The sequence below is a fragment of the Boleophthalmus pectinirostris genome, unplaced genomic scaffold (genome assembly GCF_026225935.1).
Source record: "Boleophthalmus pectinirostris isolate CB_2022bp ecotype Guang Dong unplaced genomic scaffold, ASM2622593v1 HiC_scaffold_11, whole genome shotgun sequence".
Classification (NCBI taxonomy): Eukaryota; Metazoa; Chordata; class Actinopteri; order Gobiiformes; family Gobiidae; genus Boleophthalmus; species Boleophthalmus pectinirostris.
This window is the reverse complement of record NW_026570994.1, coordinates 6721531-6745537: the sequence shown is the minus strand read 5'-3', so window position 1 is coordinate 6745537 and position 24007 is coordinate 6721531. Positions and strand designations below refer to the sequence as shown.

General features: G+C 37.3%; 1 protein-coding gene across 1 annotated transcript in view; it reads right to left on the bottom strand.

The window, feature by feature from the left end:
- Positions 1–24007, bottom strand: part of stk11ip (serine/threonine kinase 11 interacting protein) — an 80339-nt gene that overhangs the window by 41722 nt on the left and 14610 nt on the right. Inside the window, 6 exon segments of the mRNA XM_055163365.1 lie at positions 2495–2604; positions 7605–7842; positions 8582–8735; positions 12234–12263; positions 15004–15021; positions 22493–22656. Of these exon segments, the coding sequence (XP_055019340.1) occupies positions 2495–2604; positions 7605–7842; positions 8582–8735; positions 12234–12263; positions 15004–15021; positions 22493–22656 (714 nt within the window).

Here is a 24007-nt window from a genome sequence, read left to right as displayed (position 1 = left end):
ATTGAAACCAAAAAAATGGCCAGATTGGGGAAAAAAAAGTGTAAAATGTTCTATAAAATCTTAAATATAATTGATAATTTTATCAATTATATAATAAAGGTACTGTTTTTCAGTAAAATGTGTAATCCAACCTGTCATAGGCACTTTAAACTGCTTTTAGAATATAAAAACAAAACTTCATATGCATCTGTTGTTTTGTTGAAATGCAATGTACTTATGAATAAAAAAAAATAATAAAAAAAAATATTCAAAATTACATACAAAAAATAAAAATAAAATACAAATTACATACAAAAACTTAAATAAAATAAAAAATAAAAATTACATACATAAAATAAAATAAATAAATAAAAATAAAATAAAAATAAATTGCAGGTTAAGTACTTTTGGCCACTTAAGATCTTTTTGTTCCTGCTCATGAGCTCATATGATAAAGTGTAAAGATAAGCCAAGTTTTAGAGATTGTGTTTATTTTCATACCTTGCAAAAAACGATAAATTATCTTAAAAACACATTTGTATCCATATCTACTGTACTATTATGTGTTTAGAGAATGTACCCAGACTATTTCCATATCTCAAAATGATAGGATAGGATTGTGCTCTGTTTTCATAAAGTGGTCTCTAGTGCAAAAGAATAAAAAGGTTTTGTGAAAAGATAAAGCAACATGTTTTTCTCAAAAGCCTGAAAATATTTTGCAACCCAATAACAAAGTCAGTGTTTGGTACTGAAAATAAACAGGAGCTGCTCACGAATAATGCAAATTCATTTCAATTCATTAGAAAAAGTGACATGTCTGAAGGCTTTGAAAACCCTCAAATCCCAAAACCGGGTTGCTTTTTTATTGTTTCCCATACTTAACATTATTAAAGATGCACTGTGTAACTTTCTGTTGGGCAGTCCTGCACCCGCTTGTCTCCGTGGAGATGTTTTTGCGTTGCCTTGAATGTTCCGCAGAATGGCAAAAAATTAACAAAAGTCACATTTTTTTTCAGATTTTTCATACCTTCGACAATCCTACAAAGCAATACCATCTCCACGGACACAAGCAGGTGCAGAAAAGTTACACAGTGCATCTTTAAATCCCAAAGCTAGCGTTAGGAAGTAGTTAAAGCCTGTATAATCCATAGTACAGGAGCTATAAGCGTGCAGGAACAAATGGTAGCTAACATTCCACGCTTCACCACCTCCAGTAATCCTCCACAAAAGACGTAAACAACATTTTTGACCCTGATCCAGCCAGTTTACAGTGGCTATATACATAAACATATTTCCAGCCTTGTTATAATTTACACCGAGCATTTAAATCTTACTACCACCGCTGCTATATGTACTCCAACATAACAGGAAGGCCGCTCACACATTTCTTTAATACCAAACTTTTTCTGGCTTTGATTTTCCATTAAAAATCCACGCGATACAATCTAAGGCCTTTGTTCTGCATCATTAGTGCAACAGAGCTACCGGCAGCAGTACGCCCAGCACACAAATGTATTGTAATCGCTCCATGTCTAAGCCAGCTATTAACGAAACAGTATTTGTACTGTGGGCGAAAAGGGTTTTACAAGGTGAGCTACTGGAAGTATCCTCACGGCTGGCCACAATATAAGGTACAGCTCTTCTGCAGTGCGCTTCAATCAGCCGTGGCACTGGCTCTATGCTTCTGGAGCTGGAACAGTCCGTGAAATATTTGGGTGGGCTGGTCACTAATAATAACAGTAGTCTAGCACATTCACTGTTTTATTATTAATGCACAGAGATGATAAGCAACTTCTGCAGTTGTAGAACTACAGGCATTAATCAAGTTGGTGAAGTACCTCGCCCAAGGACAAAACTGCAGTATTCACAGGTTGGAGCTGGGATCTAACTGCCAAACGTTGGGTTAATGAATGTAAGTTCAAACCACTGGGTCACTTATTTTAAGCAGCTTTATAAAAATATTCTGCAGTTAATAATATTCTAAATATTGTGAAAACCACCTTTAGATGCCCAGTCCAGTCTGATCTCTGAGGCTAAACAGGTCTGGGTCTGGTTAGTACTTGGATGGGAGACTGCTGGGAATCTGGGGATACCAGATGCCACCGTGGAGCGGTGGTGTGGAGTGGTTAGAGCGCTCATACACCAGCCTGAAGGTTGGTGGTACAAACATCTGTACAACAGTACATACTGTTATTGTGTCCTTAGGCAAGTCACTTCACCCACACACTGTGTATGTATAAAAGTGTTTTTGTGAGAGTCAGTGTAGGACAATGGATGGAAATGAGCCTGTGGCTACACTCCTGCACATTACAGCGTGTGTCTCCTGTATGTTCATTAGCATGTCCTGTCCCAGCCAAATAAACAAACAGCACCATTGTGAATATTGATCATTTAGTCATAACGATTTTGTGCAAAGCAGAGGAGAGAGGAACTCACACCCCACCTGTAACCACACTGGAACCACACTGGAACCACACTGGAACCACACTGGGGGCCATTTTATGAGCCTAAATACCTTTAAAAATGAATGTAGCTCCTCTTCCTCCTCAAAAATCTCCACGTCGAAGAAGAGTTTGAGTCGGTGGTCCACAGCATCGAAGTCCTCACAGCCCAAGTCCAGCTCATCTACAAAAGTGTACATTTTTGTCATTATTAACAATCAAATAAATCACACTCTTCAGATCATATGGGACATGAATGGTGAGCCATAGTTTCCTGGCAGCGTCGGCACTGATTCTTTGGCCCAAACCGAACGCCAGAGTGTATTTTTACAGCGCGGGGCCATAGCATTAGCCAACAGCCCCCACATTTAGAGCAATAAATCTGGCTAAAGGGTTATTTTAGCATTACTGATGAAGAGGTGCAGCTAATGCGGGCTGACAGTACGCAGACACACACAACTCTGCGACTTTCATATCCATGGGAAGAGATGTGAGTTTGAGAGAGGAGAGGTGCGAGTACAGAGAGGAGAGAGAGACACAAGACAAAACAATAGCTCAACGGGGTCAAATTGCGAGTAGTTGTGACGATCAGGCTTGGTAGAAAAACTAGTACTGCAAATGACAGCCAGGTAAAGTGTCTTGCCCAAGGATGCAATGTCAAAATGAAGAATCGATAGTAGTTCGGAGTAGTTCAAAAATGGTTCAGTTTTACCTCAAACAAAAATATTTAGATGTAGTTGAAGACCACCTAGTATTTGTTATCGTTTTACTTTTTGTTTAGTTGTACTTTTACTGTAAACAATTAAAACAACTAGGCCTTGGTGATATCGGGAAACAATTGATCACTTTTCATTCCTCACAATGATCGATATAGATTTTTAGATTCAATTTTATTTATTCCTTTCAAAAACAAAGGCTTTTAGTGTTGTAATTTTTCAAGAACATTTTGAACATGAACAATTTGGGAACACTGGGTTAGGGTCAGCGCTACAAGCAACACTGCGGAACTTTCTGGAGGTGGCATTGCATGATTGAATGGAAACAATGTTAAAACCATACTACAAAACATTCCTCACTGGAGATACCGTGGAATATAGACAAATTCACATTTCCATGGACACAATCAGGCAAAGAGCGAGAGTCAGGTTTGTGGAGATGCAAGCATAAAAACATCCATAATGCGAAAACATGTTAATTGTTTTAGTCTATTTTTTGGCAAAAAGTTACACAGAGAGGCTTTAGGAAAATAGATAAAACTTTTCTAAATCTACAATCAAAATTGTAAAATGTAATATATAATAAGAATGTAACAATAACAGAAATATTGTAATAAAAAAGTCTCACAATAATATCAGCAGCCATCACAATATATCGAATTACAAGTCTCTTTGCTTAAATTAGTACTTATGGTTATTTTAATCTCTTTCTTTGTGATTTTCATGTCTTTCGTATTCTGTAAATGTTGGAATTCGTTTGTGTATGAATTGTGCTATACAAAGAAACTTGCCTTGCCTTGCCATCGTGCTAGTCTGATTTCATTTTGTAGGAACCATCTGACCTCGGAGCATTAGGATTCGTTCGCTCGATGGAAGGCAGGTACTTTTTTTATTTAACCAATCGCTGCCATTTGGTCGTGATGTATGTAATGCACCGCTAACGGGGCTAACTAGTATATTAAGCTTTGCCCAAATCCTGTAGGAAGAAGGGCAATAACATTTTTCCCCTTGATAAAATTCACCAAGCTTTCTCTTTGTTCTGGCTTTAAATCCTCGATCTCAGGAATAGTTGTCAATACAGAATATATGGCTCTATGCTGATTGGCTGGTGCCCAAACTTGCACTTTCGGGGTTCTTGCAAACCGTTTAGTGTATTCCAATTCCTGACCTAGTTGCTGGAGATGAGATTGAATGGAGGCACTAGGTGGCGCCAGCCTAGCTACTATAGTGCAGAAATAGCTAAAAAAACAAACAAACAAGGGGAACTACATAGACCATGATCCTTTGGGGTTACAACCTGTTATAAAGCACTTATAAGTCTTAATTCTTCGTATTATAACAGTACCAAAAAAAATTGAACCAAAGGCTTTTTAAGGCACAGTTTACATTTAAGAAACACATTTTTTCTGATACTTTAAACAAGAAACAAAATAAAGGTGTTTTTTTTTTATATTTGTATTTATCAGACAATAATTTCTGTGTACATTAGATGAGTTTTGCGAGGTAATAGTTATGGTATTCCCTAGTGTGATGTCACAATTCTAAACAAGGAAGTAAAATTTAAAGGTGCACTATGCAACTTTTTGGTTGGGGTTTGTCATCTGCTCGATTCAATGGAGATGTCATTGCTCTGTCTGGAATCTTCCACAGTATGACATTAAACAGCTCTACCTTACATTTATTCAATTACCGGTGGTTTTACAGCTCAAAACCACCTAGTAAAACAGGCATTCTGACTGTGAGCGGTGTCGCCTCGCCAAAGATCTGACCTGTAACTTGGTGTGGTTTGGTCTCCGTAAAGATAGAAAGGTTTAATGTCATACTGCGAATCATTCCAGACAAAGCAATAACATCTCCACCTCAAACATTTAATGGACCTTCCAGTAGAAACGCTACACAGTGCACGTTTAAACCTAAGAAAAAAGTAGTACATTCACATAAAATATCGCAATAAATATTAAACCGTGAAATGCTTGGTGAAAATATCGTATCAAGGGATTTCAGTATCGTTACATCCCTAATATATAAGAGAATAAAACAATATCATTTCCATTGCAGCGTTGGCGATCGAATCCGACATAAATGTGCAATAACTTCATAGGAGTGCGTTCAATTTTTCAGTAAACTTTGCCCCAAATAAGACGAGACCACCAGACCTGCATCTATATTGTACTAGTGAAATACACGCAATCCATTTTCACACCATTCTCCTTACATTTAAACCCAAACACCCTAAAACCAGGCCCCCCAACCCCCCCTTTCTTGGCTGTGGTGTCTAATTAATTCAATAATCATTTCAACATTACACTTTTACACGAGAAAAAGCCGTGATCTGGCAGAACGCGGTTAGCTGGAGACGCGCCCAAACAGCAGTAAAAAATAACTGCGATTTTATTAGCGTTTACGGCCCCGATTCGGATCCTGTATTCCGTTAGCTGGCGAGCGGCATCAGATGTGGCATGTGGGATAAACAGTTTAGGTTAGCGCCATCTCCAGACAAATGCTAGCTTTGATTGACTGCGTTGGGAGTGAAGATGCTAAGCTAAGCGGGGAGGGGCAGTTGCGTTCGCCCATGCTAGCTCAGGCTACGTCTCTCTCCGCCACATCTGCCCGTAGCCTGGTCCGTTTTTAGCCAAACCGCATGCTAACAGATTGGAGTCATTACTGGAAGCGATGGGAGAGGAAAGAAAGCTGAGCGTAATCATAGGCCTCCTGCGTTCTTCCTTTTTCTGTAACTGCATGTAAACTCCACTTCTCAAAGTACCGAGAGCCTAAATCGCTCCAAATGACACTTAAAGATCCTATATATTACGCAAAATGGACTCTTGTGAGCTGTAAGTCATGCTATAATGCTGTTACCTTTTCAAAAACGTACCCGGAGCTGTGTTTTGTTTCATTCACACATGTTTTGCGAGGTAAACAGACTAATGATTAAGGAATACTCCATGTTCAAAATGTTCTGTTCCACCTTGTGATGTCATGAAGTGGTAGTTTCCAAGTTATCAGCTACTTTTTACCTTTTGCTCAGTAGAGATTGGTAGGAATATAACGATAATCCGTGTATCATTCATTCATTCGTTTTTCTAAATAAAACCGAAAATAAGAAAACGAAAAAAATTACTTTTCTCCATTATTTGTCTCCAAAACCAAAATAAAAAAACAGATAACGATTCGTTTTTTCAGTTTTCGATCTTGTGTTTAAATAAATAATGGAAAAACCGGATAAGGGCCGTTTCCTGTTTCCGTGACTGAAACTGCAATTACTGCAATTACCATTGCCGTTATCCTTTTTTTTTCATTATTCATTTAAACACAAAATCAAAAACTGAAAAAAAAAATGTTTTTTTCATTTTGGTTTTGGAGACAAAAAATGAAGAAAATAGTAAATATTTTCGTTTTCTTATTTTTAGTTTTATTTTGAAAAACGAATGAACGAATGATACACAGATTAATGATATCCAATTCTCTCGATACAATACTTTTACGATATGCGTGCCATGGTACGATATTTATTGTGATATTTTAAGGAAGCTTACAAAACTGTGAATATGCTACTTTTCTGTGAAAGTACAAATAATAAAAATTTAAAAGCACTTAATAACAGTTATTAAATCATGTAGATTGGACTAAAACAAAGCAAGGGATCATGGGTAATGTAGTTCTCTCTGTTTTTTAATTAAAGCTGCTCCATAACTATGAATTTAAGCAAAGAAATGGTCCACGATATTATTGTGAGACCTTTGAGGAGACAATATCACGATATTTCGGTTACTGTTACATCCCTTGAGTTTGGTAATTCCAGTACTGAGATCATCCAAATGATTCTAGTGAAGATGTATGGAGCTTAAAAACTCAGTGGAGCACTAACTGTATTACCGCATCACATCACAAACTGGAACAGAGTGTTTTCAGTTTGAGAGAAGAACTCTCCACGCCTAAATATGCAGGGTTTGTGTGTTAAACATGTGTGAATGAAACAAAACACAACTCCAGGTCTGGTTGTGAGGAGGAAAATACATTGTGCCATACTGTTGATCAGAAATTAGCATCATATGGGCCCTTTAATAAATCCAGAGCTTGTTTAAGATTCATCTCAAAGGAAATTCATTTAAAAATAAGTGTATCTGGACCAAGAAAATATATATTAGCCAATTATATTTGTAACCAGCTTTGCGATTTATGTTTTAAGCTAAGATTTGCGGATTTCCCACATACGACAAGACCAAATGAGCACAAACTACCAAAATGTAATAAAAATTCTTAGACATTTGTATATATTCCTGTTCAGTGTGTAAGATTAAAGCTGTACTATGTAACTTTTCTAGGTCTGCCACCTGCTTGTCTGAGGCTATGAGGCATTCAGGTATTAGTCACCATTTTCTGTAGTAATGTTTTAATATTATCATTTATTGTCTATACTTCCTACAGCAATATATCACACTTAAAATGTGTTTATCGTGACACCTACCATCAGAAGAGGCCTTCCCAGATGGGCACAGCGACACCTGGGCAGCAGGAACCTCCATTTCAGTGTAGTGGTAGCTCCCGGCCAGCTCCTCCTTGCTCTCAGTGGTGTTGGAGGGGCTGGACTGGTCCTCCTGGCTGCCCCCGATATAGAAGGAGCTGCGGGCGGTCATGAAGGTGGGGGTGGGGTCGTCGGTGGCGTTAGTTCCATTCAGTTGGAGGCTCGAGTCGGGGACATCCTCCTGTGGAACAACATGGGATGGTTACAAAATGTTCAACAAAATGGTAAATTATAGTTCCCTTTATCAAAATAGTTATGTATTTTGGGATGATGCATGAGAGGATGTTGACACATTTGAGAATCTGTTTTATGTTTTTTAGTTTAAAGCTCCTCTATTACGCAACAATTTGACTCTTGTGAACTATAAGCCTTGTGAAAATCTTCAAAAACATACCTGGAGATGTTTTGTTTTATTCACGGATGTTTGAGTAATCCAGAGTTATGAACTTTTAAATGACAAAAAAAAAAAAAATTGAGGTGATGTAGGTAATTCTGTATGGTAGTTTAGGGCCTGTAACCATTTTGTGTGTGAGGATGAGATAAAAAAAAAAAAAAAAAAACATGCACATTTAAACAAAAACTGCTGCAAGTATGCCTTTATTTTTTATTTTATTAAAGCTTATATTTATGTTTACTATTGCTATTAATTGTTTTTTGTTGCACCATATTGCCAAAGCAAGTTCCTTGTTGGTGAATTTTGACAATACCAACAATGGCAATTTTTATTTTGTTTTTACAGAATTTTTGTAGTGTCAAAAGCATCAATAATAAGTAGTGGGTAGTAATAATAAGGGAAAACTTCACAAAATACTGTATAATACATCCAGTAGCCACAATTACCCTAGGAAGATTGGTGCTTTGAGTGTCTTGCCAAAGGACACCACGACACATGAACTGACCAGAACAGGATAGTCTTGTACCTTATCAATAGAGAGGGAGTTGAGGGTTCCATCCAGGTGGTCTCCGTCCCCGTCACTGCCCGGTCCGCGAGGCTCATCGACGGGCGTGCTGCTGTAGGGGGCGCTGTGGTCGGCCAGCTGCACCACGCGGTCACTGTTACATCCTGGACACGTACTCCGGCCTGCGGACAAGACAGGACCCGGGACACTTAACCCCTTTCTAATGAAATACTAGGAAATAGTAGAAGTGGACATATGAATAATGGATGGGTACTGGCAGGACCTCAGACAGCAGTGCGTGTGCTGTGGAGGAGGCTCGTTTATGTAATGTTTTGGAGAGGAGCTCATGTTACGTAACCTTACTTCCAGCGCAGTGTTGATTTCACTGGTAAATCTTTTTTGTATATTACTAAACAGAAATCAGAAGCTCAAACAAAAATCTTGAGAAAATATTGTAGATAAAAGGTGCATTGAGTCACTTTTCTGGCAGAGGGTCCGTCAAATGCTTTTGAAGATGTTATTGCTTTGTCTGGAATGTTTCACAGTATGGTATTAATAAACCTTTCTATCTTCATGAAAACCAAACCAGACCAAGTTACAGGTCAGATCTGTGGGGAGGAGACGCCGCTCACAGTCAGAATGCCTGTTTTTCTAGGTATATTTGAACTATAAAACCACCTGTAATTCAGTAAATGTAATGTCGAGTTGTTTAATGTCATACTGTGGAACATTGCAAGTAGAGCAATGACATATTCACAGAAACAAGTAGGTGACGGACTCTCGACCAAAAAGTTACACAATGTGCCTTTAAAAAAAAAAAAAAGAGTCAACTGCATGACTCCATAGAAATCTCCATGCAAAAAGATTTTACTACCTCTCAACTACATTTGTATGGAAACAAGCAGGATAAGGCTCTCTTCCAGACCAAATCAGAATCAGGTATGTGATATTTGCCCTTTTTAACATATCACTATCGGCCTTAAATCTCCAGCACAGGCCGATATTAAGTTTTGGACAACCTGCTGCTTAAAGAATACACATAAAACTTTCATTGAACAAAGTACAAAGAGACAGCACGAAACATGACAATCCAACTCTCTTATAGGGATGCACTGATACTGATACTGGTATGGATATTGGAACCGATACAAAAAACTTTGCTGAATCGGTCATAGACTGTATAAATACAGTGGACTAAGTGAGTGTGACATCACCCATAGTGTTCAATTCCACTCAAATGAAGCTCAAGATGTTAACAGTTACAGGAACAAATTTGGAGCCAGACTCTATGTTATGAATAGGATTTTTCTGATGGACAAAATAGTGAGAAAAAAAAAAAAAAAAACAGGATCATGTAGAGCGGGTTAATAATATTTTAAGGCCATAATTTAATAATTTAAGGTTAATAATAATTTTAAGGCCAAAATGACGAGACTCACAGCAGCAGCTACAGAGAGAGGGACGGCAATATTCCACTGTAAGTCAATGGGAGCCAGGGTCAAAAGGAGCTGGAAGAATCCACATGTGAACTTCCTGTTTGGAACTTGACAGCTAGCATGTTAGCTATGTCAATTTATATATACATTCTATAGTATCGGTTCCATGACAATGGCCAAGTCGATATCCCAGTTGGGCCTTTATTTGGATGGAGTAAGTAGTACTGATATTGGCCTGGAATATCTTTAAATTGAACTTTTATTCATACTGCACTGTTCAGTAGTGATTCTGGATAAACAACAGTCACAGAACACTACTGGATCTCATGAGTAATAAGTTTTAAAGAAATAAGTGCCATTTTCTGTTTCGGAGCTGAAAAAGCTGGATCGATGCATCCCTACTCTGTTATGAATTTATGGTAAAAAAAAAAAAGAGGTCTGTGGGTGGGTTTGTAGTAAAGTGAAATTACAGAATTTGAGGAAAATAATCAATATCGACCCAACATATCAACCCAAAAATATTGGCAGAGCTCATCAGCCATTTTTGCTCTGGATTCTAAACAATCAGTTTTAGCATTGGCCATAAAAAAAAAAAACATATCGGTGGATCTCTAATATACGAGCCCACTCACAGCAAGCATGGTTGTTTTTCAGTTTTTCCGTGCAATCGAAAATGAAACAAATAAATTGGGTGTTTTTTCCAATAATTTTTACTTGTCTAATAATATTTCGATTATTATAGCTCAACAATATTTGCTCCTTTAAAACAAGACCTTGAAAGCCTCACAGACGCATTTTAAAATTCATCTCAAATCACTTTCAAAATTCTCGTTCAAGGCGGGTTTTTTTTATAATTACGCAACAGTTTATGCACCTGCCTGTTCCCTGATCCATGTGTCTGCCTGTCATCTCTTATGTCACCATGAGTACACAGCACAAGTCCTTTTTCAATACAGTTTACTCGAGGACTGAAGTTGTGAACAATGTGTTTTTGCCAGCTACACCAACCATAAACACAGACGTATCCATTTCAAAACATTTTCTGCCCATTCACGTTTAAATGACCCCAAAGCATGAATTGTTTTGCTGGTTGGCTATTGCTAGTACTTCTATTTCTTGGTATTTGTTATGTAATATCACATCACACTTCCTTAAGCTACAATGAACACCATGAATAATTCCTCATAATAGTGGTCTCTGTAGACCAGGTGTCAAAAACTCGCATTGTGAACCTGATAAAAGACAGCTGTGTAAGTAACAGTGTCTTTAGGGCTTTGCAAAAAGGCAATACATGTTCAAAAATAAAATACTTTTTTATTTGGTTAAAAGTATCTATAAGGCTGAAACAATGAAACAAAGTAATAGCTCAGTAGAAGTAGTAGTAGTAGTAGTAGTAGCAGCAGATTCAATGGCAAACAACAGAGAATCAATAATTGATGAGCCATTTAATTGTAGTAGTAGTAGTAATAGTAGTAGTCATAGTACTAGTCATAGTAGTAGTCATAGCAGTAGTAGTCATAGTAGTAGTAGTCATAGTAGTAGTAGTAGTAGTAGTAGTAGTCATAGCAGTAGTAGTCATAGTAGTAGTAGTAGTAGTAGTAGTAGTAGTAGTAGTAGTAGTAGTAGATTCAATGGCAAACAACAGAGAATCAATAAAGATGAGCCATGTTTTAGTAGTAAGTAGTAGTAGGAGTAGTAGTAGTAGTTGTAGTAGTAGAGTTAGTTTAGTAGTAGCAGTAAAGTTAGTTTTGTAGTAGCAGTAGTAGTAGTAGTAGTAGTAGTAGTAGTAGTTAGTTTTGTAGTAGCAGTAGCAGTAGTAGTAGTAGTAGTAGTAGTAGAGTTAGTTTAGTAGTAGTAGTAGTAGTAGTAGTAGTAGTAGTAGTAGTAGTAGAGTTAGTTTAGTAGTAGTAGTAGTAGTAGTAGTAGTAGTAGTAGTAGTAGTAGTAGTAGTAGTAGTAGTAGTAGTAGTAGTAGTAGTAGTAGTAGTAGTAGTAGTAGTAGTAGTAGTAGTAGTAGTAGTAGTAGTAGTAGTAGTAGTAGTAGTAGTAGTAGTAGTAGTAGTAGTAGTAGTAGTAGTAGTAGTAGTAGTAGTAGTAGTAGTAGTAGTAGTAGTAGTAGTAGTAGTAGTAGTAGTAGTAGTAGTAGTAGTAGTAGTAGTAGTAGTAGTAGTAGTAGTAGAAGTAGTAGTAGTGCTAACTTAAAATCAGCCTGGAAGAGGTACCCACGCTCTCATCTACCTCGCTTCTTCTCCAGAGTTCAGAGTTTACCTGCTCCTCAGTTTTCTATCTTGTTCACTCAAGATAACAACTCATTTCCCACTTTTTCAGAACTAGGTTCTAGCCAACCCGAATTAGTGCGGATTTAGAAGGGCAAATATAACAGCTACAGTATATGTGTATTTACATTAGTTTGCAGGCTGAAATGGGTGGGCAAGAATTTCAGTTTTTATTTCCACCCTTGTCTAGAGTTGGCCGTCTAGTGATATGACGTTTGTGAATGAGTCAGCTCCTTTGAATGGTTCCTTAATCTGAATGGTTGGAACCGGATCATTTAAAAGATTAGAATCTTTTTTCTATTTCTATGCATTTTTATACTGGTTAACACTGAACCAAAACAAGAACTGCAGAGAAGCAGAGCAGGCAACAAAAGTGAGAGCTCTGTACACAAAAAACTTGCATTTTAAAATTAGTATCACTGTAGTACAACTTGAGTAAACATACCCCACTCTCAGTTTGAACAAGTGAATCAAATCATAGTTTTGGTCATGTCTCTCAGTGATTAGTTTGTTTTCAAAGGTGCACTCTGCAACGTTCAGGTATAATTATATAGTATAAACATAATTGTCTCCATTGTCTCCATGGAGATGTCACTGCTTTGCCAGGAATATTCCGCAGCATGCCATAAAACATCTTACATTAAGTAAATGACAGATGTTTCTTGCTCAAAAATACCTTAAAAACATTCTCACTGTCAGTGTAGTTGCCTCTCCACAGATCTGATCTGGTCTTGTAGTGTCAGTTGCTTGGTTCTTTAGAAATGGATAAATTTATTGCCCTGCTGTAGAGAATTCTCCACAGAAACAAGCAGCTGGTGGACCCTACACCAGAAAAGTTACACAGTGTTCTTTGAACGGATTTGGATCCCATAAAAGAGCCAAAAGTCACATCATTAGCCCTGTTGTGCCCTCAAGATAATTATCTCATGGCTGCAATTATTATTATTTTTTTTCCTTTACGTCATCTACAGGGCTCCGTATGCCTTATCACTACTTACTACGATATATTTCTATGTGAGTACAATTATTTTGAAATAACAGTGCTCTTTTTTTGGCTACTCTATCCACCTTTACTGTTTCAGATGACATCACAACATTCTATAGGCTAAGATTAGTTAATACAGAGGGGAACAGCTAAAATGAATATTGTTAAAATGAAAATCTTTGTTGTAATTCCGTGACTTCTTGGGTCTAGTCACTAATAGAAATGATCTGGTTCAACATTTGTGAGTTTACCTTTTGGAAATTCCATGACAAAATACAATGTGATCAATAGGGAAAACTGAGTTTCGCCCCCATCTGGGAGTATGACATCACATTTTGGAATCTGAAAACCAACAATTCACACTATTATCATTATGAACAGAATTTTGACATGAGAATAAAAACAAGCAATATTTTTCTCTGGTAAACATACTAAATATTTTTCGTAATGATTTTCAGAAGTACCCATATACCAGACTAACTACGTATTTGTATATCCCAGAGGCAAACTGCAAAAATGATATATTAGCTCTGGTGTTAGCTCTGGTGTTCGCTCCATAGAATTATAATAAAATCCGAAAGGTGAACCCAAGATGATGTTGCATTGTTTTCAATGGCCTAAGCTCACTGGCGCATGGGCCCAAAAATAATTTTCTCTTCCGCATTTAATTCCTCAATACGGGCGAGCGTCTCCCACTCATGTGATGTCTGTAATGAGTACGCCATGGAGCATTTGGACCAATCAGAGCAAGAGCTGCTAGAGCGGAGCTAACGCGGGCTCAGAGCTTGGCTAGGCTAAGTCTTACAAAGCTCACTTTTAGGTGCTTTGAGGATTTAAACATTTAAAAAACTTTATGTTGTGAAAATAGAAAAGAATCCTGCAAAATCTGACCTTTGTGAAACTTGTTGATGCCCTGTTACCTGAACATGGGCAGTTTGAATTCCTCAAAAAATGCAACGTACTCTATGGGAGAATTTCCAGGAGCTGCAGTACCTGGAACAGCCACTTGTTGTTCTGTAGCTGGTGTCCCATCAATTTGAGCTACCGTCGAATTGAGCTACCTAGCATTACTGCTCATGTGCACAACCCCCAAGCGCTGTTAGAGTTTAAATACTGCCGATTTGAGCTCCCAAGGCATAAGTGGTGTAACAAGTAACATTTTAAAAGTGTACTCTTTTATTGTATGTTTTGACCAGTTAAGCAACGACATGTGTGTGTTAGATCTGCGGCAGAAAACCTACGTTAGATGACTGAATAGTTTGGATATAATATATGATTTTATCATTATCATTTTCATTAGATCATATTTTATTTTGTTTCCATGTGTAGAAAACGTTTAAAAAAGGTGCTGTATAAATACAATATCACTATATTAGAATAGGAAATTCACACTGTAGCCTATGATATTTATTGAATATAAAAGATCTCAGTGTTTCCAGTCATTTCTTTCTCTTATATAGTGGGAGCCTTATTTGACAGAAGATATCAGCCTGTGGATATGAGCTCCTCCACCAAAATTCATCTAAATGAGTGAATAATGGTGATTCTACAGTGGGAGCATTGTCCTTTCAATATGTGCTCCCTTTAGTCTGAGCCCTATGTGAGCAGAATACGACTGTCCAAATGAACTACCATATTTTCCAGGCTATTGGGCACGCTCTTCGACTTCAGAAAACTACAAAGCTACACCACCCACAGCGCACGCAAACAGGCACGGAGCAGACAATGACCGCACAGCGAAAAATACCCACAGCCACACTCATCACTCCACACGGACGAGGAATGGAACAGAGGAACAAACTGAAAAAGCGAGTGCAATGTGCCACTTCTAGCCACAACTGAGTCACTGCGAACACGCCAACAATCCAGCAGTCCCAGACAGCACCCTCCCTACACACCACAACTGAACAAAGCCAAGAGTCACTGTGAATGCGCCAAACAAAGTCCAACTGAGCCATATATTGTGTTTCGTTTAAAGTCCGGTACGGTTTATTTGTGAAAAGGTTTGAAAATAGACCATTCTATGACAGTGTCACTTATAATCCAGAACACCTAACAGTGGGGAAAATACGGTACCTACACATATTCATATAAATCAGTTGAAATTGTACATAATTAAGGTATAAAGTGTGATCACCATGTGCTAAGAGCATCAAACCCGCTGTCTCTAATCCAAAGAAATGTTGTAAAACTGGGGAGGTCCGGGTTAGGCTTTATTGGATCTATACAATTGCACACGGAAAAACGTAATGTAGCTTATTTCGACAGGGTAGTGTGAATTAATAGACATCACTGTCGATTTAGGCTGCAGGTAGTTCATTTTGACTGGGTAGCCCATTTCGACAGAACACAGGGATGGGGGGGAATGTCTTATCCAGTTCTTATTATAGATCCATGGTTAGTTCTGGTGTTAGCTACATCGCCGACATACTACCACGAGGATAAAGCCAGTGAATACCAACAACATGTGTCAAAGCTGCAGAGTGAGCACATGTGGAGACAGGTTGTAATGCAGCCCAATGGGAGGCATGGCAAAACAAGCACTGCTATCTGTACGGCTGATTATAGAGGTGGGAAAGAGCCGGCAATCTAAACCATAAAGATAAATACTGAGAAAGAGATGCTAGGTGGTGTTTTGGGAAGAGCTTGTTGGCAAAGACACAAATAAAATAATTCCTGGAAAAATTTGTTCTTGAAAAAAAAAAAAAGGATTAAGGACTAAAAGGGGTTCTGAAATCTTTCTTTCCATTTTTTTTTATTCTGGTGTAGCTGGATCTTAAATTATGTATTGTTTTATTTTTTATTTACTTTTTTTGGTCATTTTTTAATATTATTTTTAAATTAAAAATCTATAAAAAGAATAAATGTTTCTTTAAAAATACACAAAAGAAAACTGATTAAATGTATTTTTTATAATTTTTATTTTATTTTATAATGTTTTTTTATGTATGCATTTACTTCTTTTTATTTTATATTTATTTATTTATTTTGATTTTTACAATTTTATGGATAACACTTGGCACAGAATAATCAACAATAACATTTTGATTTACTAGAGATCCATCCATCCTGACTGATCCCTATATACAAGCCTTTAATTTCCATTTGGAACAAACCAAAAAAAAACAACAACTAAAAACATGTTCTAACGTGTGAGAAGCACATTTTGGGTCGAATTGTAATTCATGATTTTGAATTCACGATTCAGTTCACAGTGCGCACTTTAAACAACTCCGGGAGGGTTAACATGTGATTGATAGAAGACTGAAATGTGAACAACTAAACAAATTCAAGAATCCCAGGCAATTCAGAACATGTTTGTAGAGGTCTAAACTACGGGGTTTAGCAGCTTTTCCACAGAATAAGACTCCATGGAAACACAGGGAGGGCATCTGACGCATAGGGACATTTCAGAAGATGTTTGTAGAGGTCTTAAATACAGGGTTTGCAGCTTTTACACTGAATAACACCCCATGGAGACACAGGAAGGGCATCTGGCACACAGGAATATGTTAGAGCATGTTTGTAGCGGTCTAAACTAGGGAAGCACCAATTCAACTTTTTCATTTCCGATACCGTTTTCAATACTATAGCTTTAAGTATCTACTGAGAGCAGCATTTATTTCAAAAAACTGATCCAAAATCTGTTATGAATCTGTTATTTATCTCTCAAGTAACCACAGAGCAAATTTGCATCAATAAAAATTGAAAAACAACCAGTAAATAGCAGGAGTGTAACAATATCCAAGTCTCACCATACGATATTGTCAAGCTCATGATATGGTGGTGAGACTCACGATTAGGGATGTAACATTATCCAAATCTCTCGGTACGATATTTTCACGATATACATCTCATGGTACGATATTTATTGTGATATAAAATTCCTGAACAAGACTTAATCCACGTTCCCTCTGTCTTTTTTTTTTCCCTCTGTCTTGCTGCACCATAACTCTTAACTTAAGCAAAGAAACTTCTAATTTGATATATTGTGATGGTACACGATATTATTGTGAGAACTCTGACGATACGATATCACGATTTTTTGGTTAACACCCCTAGTAAATAGTCTCATTAAATCTGTTTATATGTTACACCAGAATATTGACTGAACCAATATTTGGGAGCAGATATCCGATCCAGCAGTTCTTTTCAGTATCAGCACTGATATCTGATGCAAGTATTGGATCGGTGCATCTCTGAATTACAGTGTTGGCAGGTTTTACATTTAAAAAGACAGAATATTTTGTTTTTATAGAGGACTTTCCATTACCTAAGTAAATCCATTATCTGCCCTTATATCAAAACATTTAATCCTCAAGTTTGTTCCCCCAAATCCTAAATACCGTGCAGAAATTTGAAATAACTTGTTTTGTATTCAAATTTCAAATCCCGTTATTGTGTTTAGCCTTGCTTTTTCCCACCGTGTCCCTGCATCCTTTTTAGAACTTGGCTTCTCCTTTTTGACGTCAATGCTCCTCGGCCATGTGAACTGGTGCCAGGTGAAACGGCGTATCCTGTGTCCTGACACGAAAACAAGGCATTTTTCATGGTTTTGGGCCCGAAAACCGTGAAAATAAACGTGCGCATAGCTGAGAGGTTTGGTGAGTGAGGTTTGAACATTACTCAGCGCCGAGGGTGGGGGGTAGCGGGTGGGGTGCAGTGAGCGGGTGGGGTGGAGTGCAGAGGCGCGGGTGCGTGGAGGGGATGACAGCTCCTGGTTTGAACCGCGACCGAAACATATCTGTGGTCCCTGTTTTTTCCGCCCGTTTTGTCTGTAAAGCTAATAAAGTGCAAATATAGCTGCTTACTAATCTGTGTGGTACTGTGCGTCACAAGTGTGTACTTCTGTAGTACTAGTACAGTGTAGCAAGTATGTAAGTAGAGTCTGAAATTTTATGTAAGTATCCAGCTGTTTTTACTTGAGTAGCAGTTTTCCAAATACTCCTACTACTACTATTAATACTACCACTATCACAAAGTGCAAAAGTAGCCGCTTGCTAATCTGTGTAGTACTGTGTGTCAAGAGTGTGTATATTTGTAGTACACTGTAGTAAGTATGTAAGTAGAATTTGAAATTTGAAAAGTATTCAGTGTGGTCTGGGTCAGATGCAGACAGGTACTTTTACTTGAGGAGCAGTTTTCCAAGTACTGCTACTACCACTACGACGAAGTGCAAATACACAAATACACTTTGTATTTGTGTGTATTTGAGTGTGTATTTTCGTAGTACATTGTAGTAAGTATGTAAGTAGAGTTTGAATTGTTATATATCCACTGTGGTCTAGGTCAGATGCAGACAGGTAGTTTTACTTGAGTAGTAGTTTTCCAAATACTGCTACTACTAATACTACTACCACTACCACAAAGTGCAAATACGGTGGCTTGCCAATCTGTGCAGTACTGTGTGTCACAAGTGTGTATTTCTGTAGTACATTATCGTAAGTATGTTAAGTAAAGTTTGAAATGTAATGTAAGTATCCAGTATGGTCTGAATTAGATGGAGACATTTAGAGATTTTACTTGAGTACCGGTAGTAGTTTTCAAAACACTCCTACTACTAGTACTACCACAAAGTGATAATAAAGCCTCTTGCCAATCTGTGTGGAATGGTGCGTCATGAGTGTGTATTTTTGTAGTACATTGTAGTAAGACTATAATTAGAATTTGAGCTCTTGTACGTAGCTGAGATATATTTGTATTAATGTATTAGTTTATTTCTATGTTTATTTTTTAAAGTTTCACTTGTACATACACATTTATATAATTGCACCTTATTTGACACCAGTCTCTTGCTATTTTTTTTTTAGAGTTTTATTATTATTTACCATTTTTCTTTTGTTATTAAGTTTTATACTCCTACTCCTACTACCACTACTTCGTACTTCTGCCTGAGTAATATTATTTTGAAGTAACAATGCTTGAGAACAAATATTGGCTACTATTCATACCTACTGTCATTTTGAGAGGATGACAGCCCCTGGTTCGAACCATGACCGAAACATATCTGTGGTCCTTGTTTTTTCCGCCTGTTTTGATTGTAAAACTAATAAAGCGCGAATATAGCTGCTTGCTAATCAGTGCGGTACGGTGAGTAGCGAGTGTGGCTTTTATACGGGTTTGTATTGCTTCAATAGGGTTCTGTTTGAAGTGTAAACAAAACGACTAACATTTGAGAGGAAACTGAAATGAACTGAGAAATGATGGCGATTATAAGTCAATTCAAGCAAAACTATAAGCTAGAAACAGCATTTTCTCTTAAATTGTGCATGTTACAGGAGTCATCTGGACATGCTACTCCTATTTATTGTTCAATAAATAAGATTATTTGATACATTTACACTATTTTAGCATGTAAGGTGTAAAGTATGGATTTCTTTTTAGCTCATACGATATGCGATTGCTGAATTGTTGTGACTGATAACCGATATTTGCTAGTACCGATATTAATCTTTTAAAATGTATAGTACAGACCAAATTTATGTTAAGTTACCATAAAGTTTACACATTAACGTATTGCCTTTGTAAAAAAATAACAAAATGTTTTTGTATCTGGAATTTAAATTCATATTTTTACTCATGGGTCTGTTCAAAAAGACAAACCTGATACTCTGAAGACAAACTGGGAATGACACTCAGGCACGCAGACTGGAGCAGTGCAGAAAAAACATGGTTGCCAAATAAAGAATAGCTTTCAATATCGGACCAATACCAATGTAGCAATGGAACAACCAAAGTATTGTGATATCATATCGTCAAAAGTCTCTCAATAATATCATGGGTCATCACAATATATCGAATTACAAGTTTCTTTGCTTAAATTCATTATTATCGTGCAGCAATAACTAAAAAACAGAGGGAACTACATCGACCATGATCCTTTGCTCCATTTTGGTGAAAACTACATGAAGAAATAACAATTCTAAGCCCTTATCTTAGTTCTTTGAATTACCTCTTGTCAAGGCATTTTAAGAGGAAAAAGTAGCATATTCACAATTTAGCTTCCACAAAATATTGCAATAAATATCGTGCCATGAGATGGATATATCTCTACTGCTACTGCTACTACTACTACTGCTACTACTACAACTACTACTGTTACCAAAAATGGGTTTACTGGGATTATCAGTGTCAGTGTCAGAAATCAGTTCCAATATTATGGTTTATCACAGTCTATCTCTGTAGCAATACATCGTGAGAGGCCTAGGGCAACTATTTATACTTATTATCATTTTGACGCACGCAATTTTGACACAAGTTATCATTGTATTTTCTCTCACACACAAAATGGAACACTTTTCTAAATATTATTCATAATGATTTTCAGAAATACCCCCATGCCAGGCTAACTATGAATTTGAATAACCCAGAGGCAAATTGCGGTTTCATAAATAATACGTTAGCTTTTGTGTTAGATACAACGCTGCTAACACAGGGACAAACGCCAGCAAATACCAACAACATTGTGTCAAAGCTGCTATCTGAGCGTGTGTGCAGACAGGTTGCAATACAGGTCCATTTATTATAGTTTATTGTAATATTTACCACTAAAATATATTGAACTTCAACATTTGTTATCGTGATAGGCCTAACTGGATGTGTTTTAAAGCAATTATCAGTGTAAATTTATTGTCTGGAAAAGGGAAGGGGGAGCAGATAACATAAGATAATTCTTCTTTCTGCTCCTTTTCATTCATTTCTGGTATGTTTAATATCAGGATGCTGTTGATGTCTTTTTATACTTTATGAAATACAGTAAATAAATACATGAATAAATAAACAAACATGGTCATTTGCAGTAAGTTAAAACTGCAAAATGTTAAATAAACTCTATAGAGGAAAAAGTGGAACACAAAATCTACTTTTTTCACGACTAAACTGTGTACATGGTGCATTGTCTACTGTTTCTTGTCATTTTGGGGGCGTAATTTTCATTCAAATTAGGTCAATTTACAGTTTGAATTTAGCTGAGATATATTTGAATGACTTTATTTCTATATTTTTTTATTTTGACTTGTACATATATACTATTGGTCAAAACACCCTAATTTTTCCAGTTATTTATTGCAATTCAAGTCGTGCAAGTCCAATGAAGAGCTTGAAATGGTACAAAGGTAAAAACTGAACAGACAGAGGTTAAAAAAAATGATAAAAGATACAAAACACAAGTCCAAGCTCTGCCAAAACTACCTTAGGAAAAAGAACAAGATGGTGAACTTGAAAACATGGAGTGTCCAGCACAGTGTCCAGACTTAAACCCAATCAAGTTGGTTGAGATGAACGGGACAGAAGAGTGAAGCAACGTACAAGTGCCACACATTTATGAGAACTTCTGGAACAGACTTGGGAAGTTTCTGAAGAACATTTTATTTCAGTTGTAAAAAGAATGCTACGAGTGTGTTCAGCTGTTATATCTGCCAAAGTTGGACACTTTCATGAATCAAAAGTTTTGGTCAACAGTAAACAACTGGAAAAAGTGTGGTGTTCTAAAACTTTTGACAGATAGTGTACATTTGTATAATTACACCTTTTTTGAAACCATTCTCTTGCTATTTTTGCAATTTAATTTTTTAGAATTTATTATTATTTACCATTTCTCTTTTTTTTATTATATTATATTGTGATGTGTGAGTTACTGTGTCCAAGTAATTTCCCTTGAGTGTAAATAAAGTTTGTCTAAGTCTAAGCTTCCCAAATTCTGGACTACTACTACCACTACTTTGTACTTCTGCTTGAGTAATAATATTTTGAAGTAACAGTGCTCTAACTTGAGTACAAATATTGGCATCTATTCATACCTGTTATCATTTTAGTGCAAAGTAGGTAAATTTGCAGCTTTCTAGTCAAAAACATATAAAAATGAGTATGGTGGCTCCAATGTCGCTGCAGTTTCAAGTACTATGTGACATCATGCAAGATTGGCTTGATTCCAGCCAGATGTTTCCGATCACAAACACCTGGCTGCACGGGTGGAGTCTGAAGTGTGGATGCCAGTCAGACCAATCGCAATGCTCCTTATACCTCTAGACCCTGCCCCTTTTGCACCACTCCACCAGGTACTTTCATTTCAGCAAGCTCTATTTGAAATATTGTGGGTGGAGTTTAGGTGTTTAGTCGCGCTTTAATACACATGATTCCCATTTGAATTCTACCTGCAGCGTCCGTACTGTCCTCTTCATCCGCCCCTCTCCTCAACCTCCTCTTCCTCTCCGTCCTCCCTCAGCACCACAGCAGACCCCAGCCTCCTCTTGCCCCTGGCGCCTAGCTCCTGGTCGCTGCCCTGATCCTGCTGATGGGAGAAGTCCAGACCGCAGCGCAGACACTGCAGACGGACATGCCCCAGATCCAGGGAGAGGCGCTGGTTCTGCTCCACCACCCCACGGAGCACCTCTGTTAAGGCCTACAACACACGCAGAGGAAACAGTCACGATAAAGGTCCTGTAGTACACAAAATTGCCTCTTGTGAGCTTTAAACCATGTTAGAATGTTGTTACCTCCGCAAAAACATACCTGAAGTTGGGTTTTGTTTCATTCACACATGTTGGAGTAATCTTGCATTATTACTCTGTCTACATCTCCAAAGCTCAAAATGTTCTATTCCACCTTGTGATGTCGTGATGCCGTAGTTTTAAAGGTAACAGTTACCTATTTACCCTGTTTAGGAGAGATAAAAAATTCTAGGCCTGAAATTATCCAATTGATTCTTATAAAGGTGTACAGAGCACTTGTATTACCACATGACATCACAAGGTGGAACAGTGTGTTTTCTGTTTTTAAATATGCAGAGTTTGTGTGTTAAACATGTGTGAATGAAACAAAACACAACTCCAGGTCTGTTTGTGATGAGGAAACTACAACACAGATATAACACAGAACAGATCAATATAACACAGAACAGATCAATATAACACAGAACAGATCAAGTAGTTTAATATGAGCCCTTTAACATTAGGGGGGCATCATGCTGGGAGGGTACTGCATGTATATCCAAGGTGGAATGTTCACCAGTTGCCAAGGTGACACAATGCACACATTAGCAAACACAGCCGGATAAGATTTAGATAAAAATTCAAGTCAAATTTGTGAAGAGGCGAGTTCACTCACAGTAAGAGTGTTGTATATTTCAGCACTAAAACACCTGTAACTGAAATAAAACAGGCCAGATGGATAGATAAATCCCAGACTAAACAATAACATCTCACAACAGCACTATGAAAATAAAATATGAAATTGAACTTTTTATACAATATGAATTTTATTAAAAATCTTTGGTAAGGGTAGTGTTATTTTGGACAAACCTTTCTTGGGTCAAGTTGCCCTGAAAGCAAAATTTTCACCGGCAAAAAATGCATAACAATTATGGCTGTAAATGTTGCCCAGATGACCCAAAAGTGAGTGAGTCAGAATTTCAGAATTCAAATATATTTTCTTTTTCCAAAAATGTGGTTTTAATTAAAGAGGGAGTATTACACCAAATCGACTTTTTGGAGCTTTCTACCATCTTATAACATTGTTCCCTAATCAAAAACATCCCTTTGAGTAATATTGCGATCTCTCTCTGGCCCTATTCAAACTCTCCTTGCGGTTCAGCAGCACGAGCCTGTGCAAGGCTCCGCCCACAATCTTACATCACCTGTAACCTGGGTGAAAATTAATTAATAATAAATAATAATTTTTAGCTCATTTTTAGCTGCCCTGTTAGTTGTTACACACCCATGCTCTCACATGACAATTATTCGTAAATATACAAA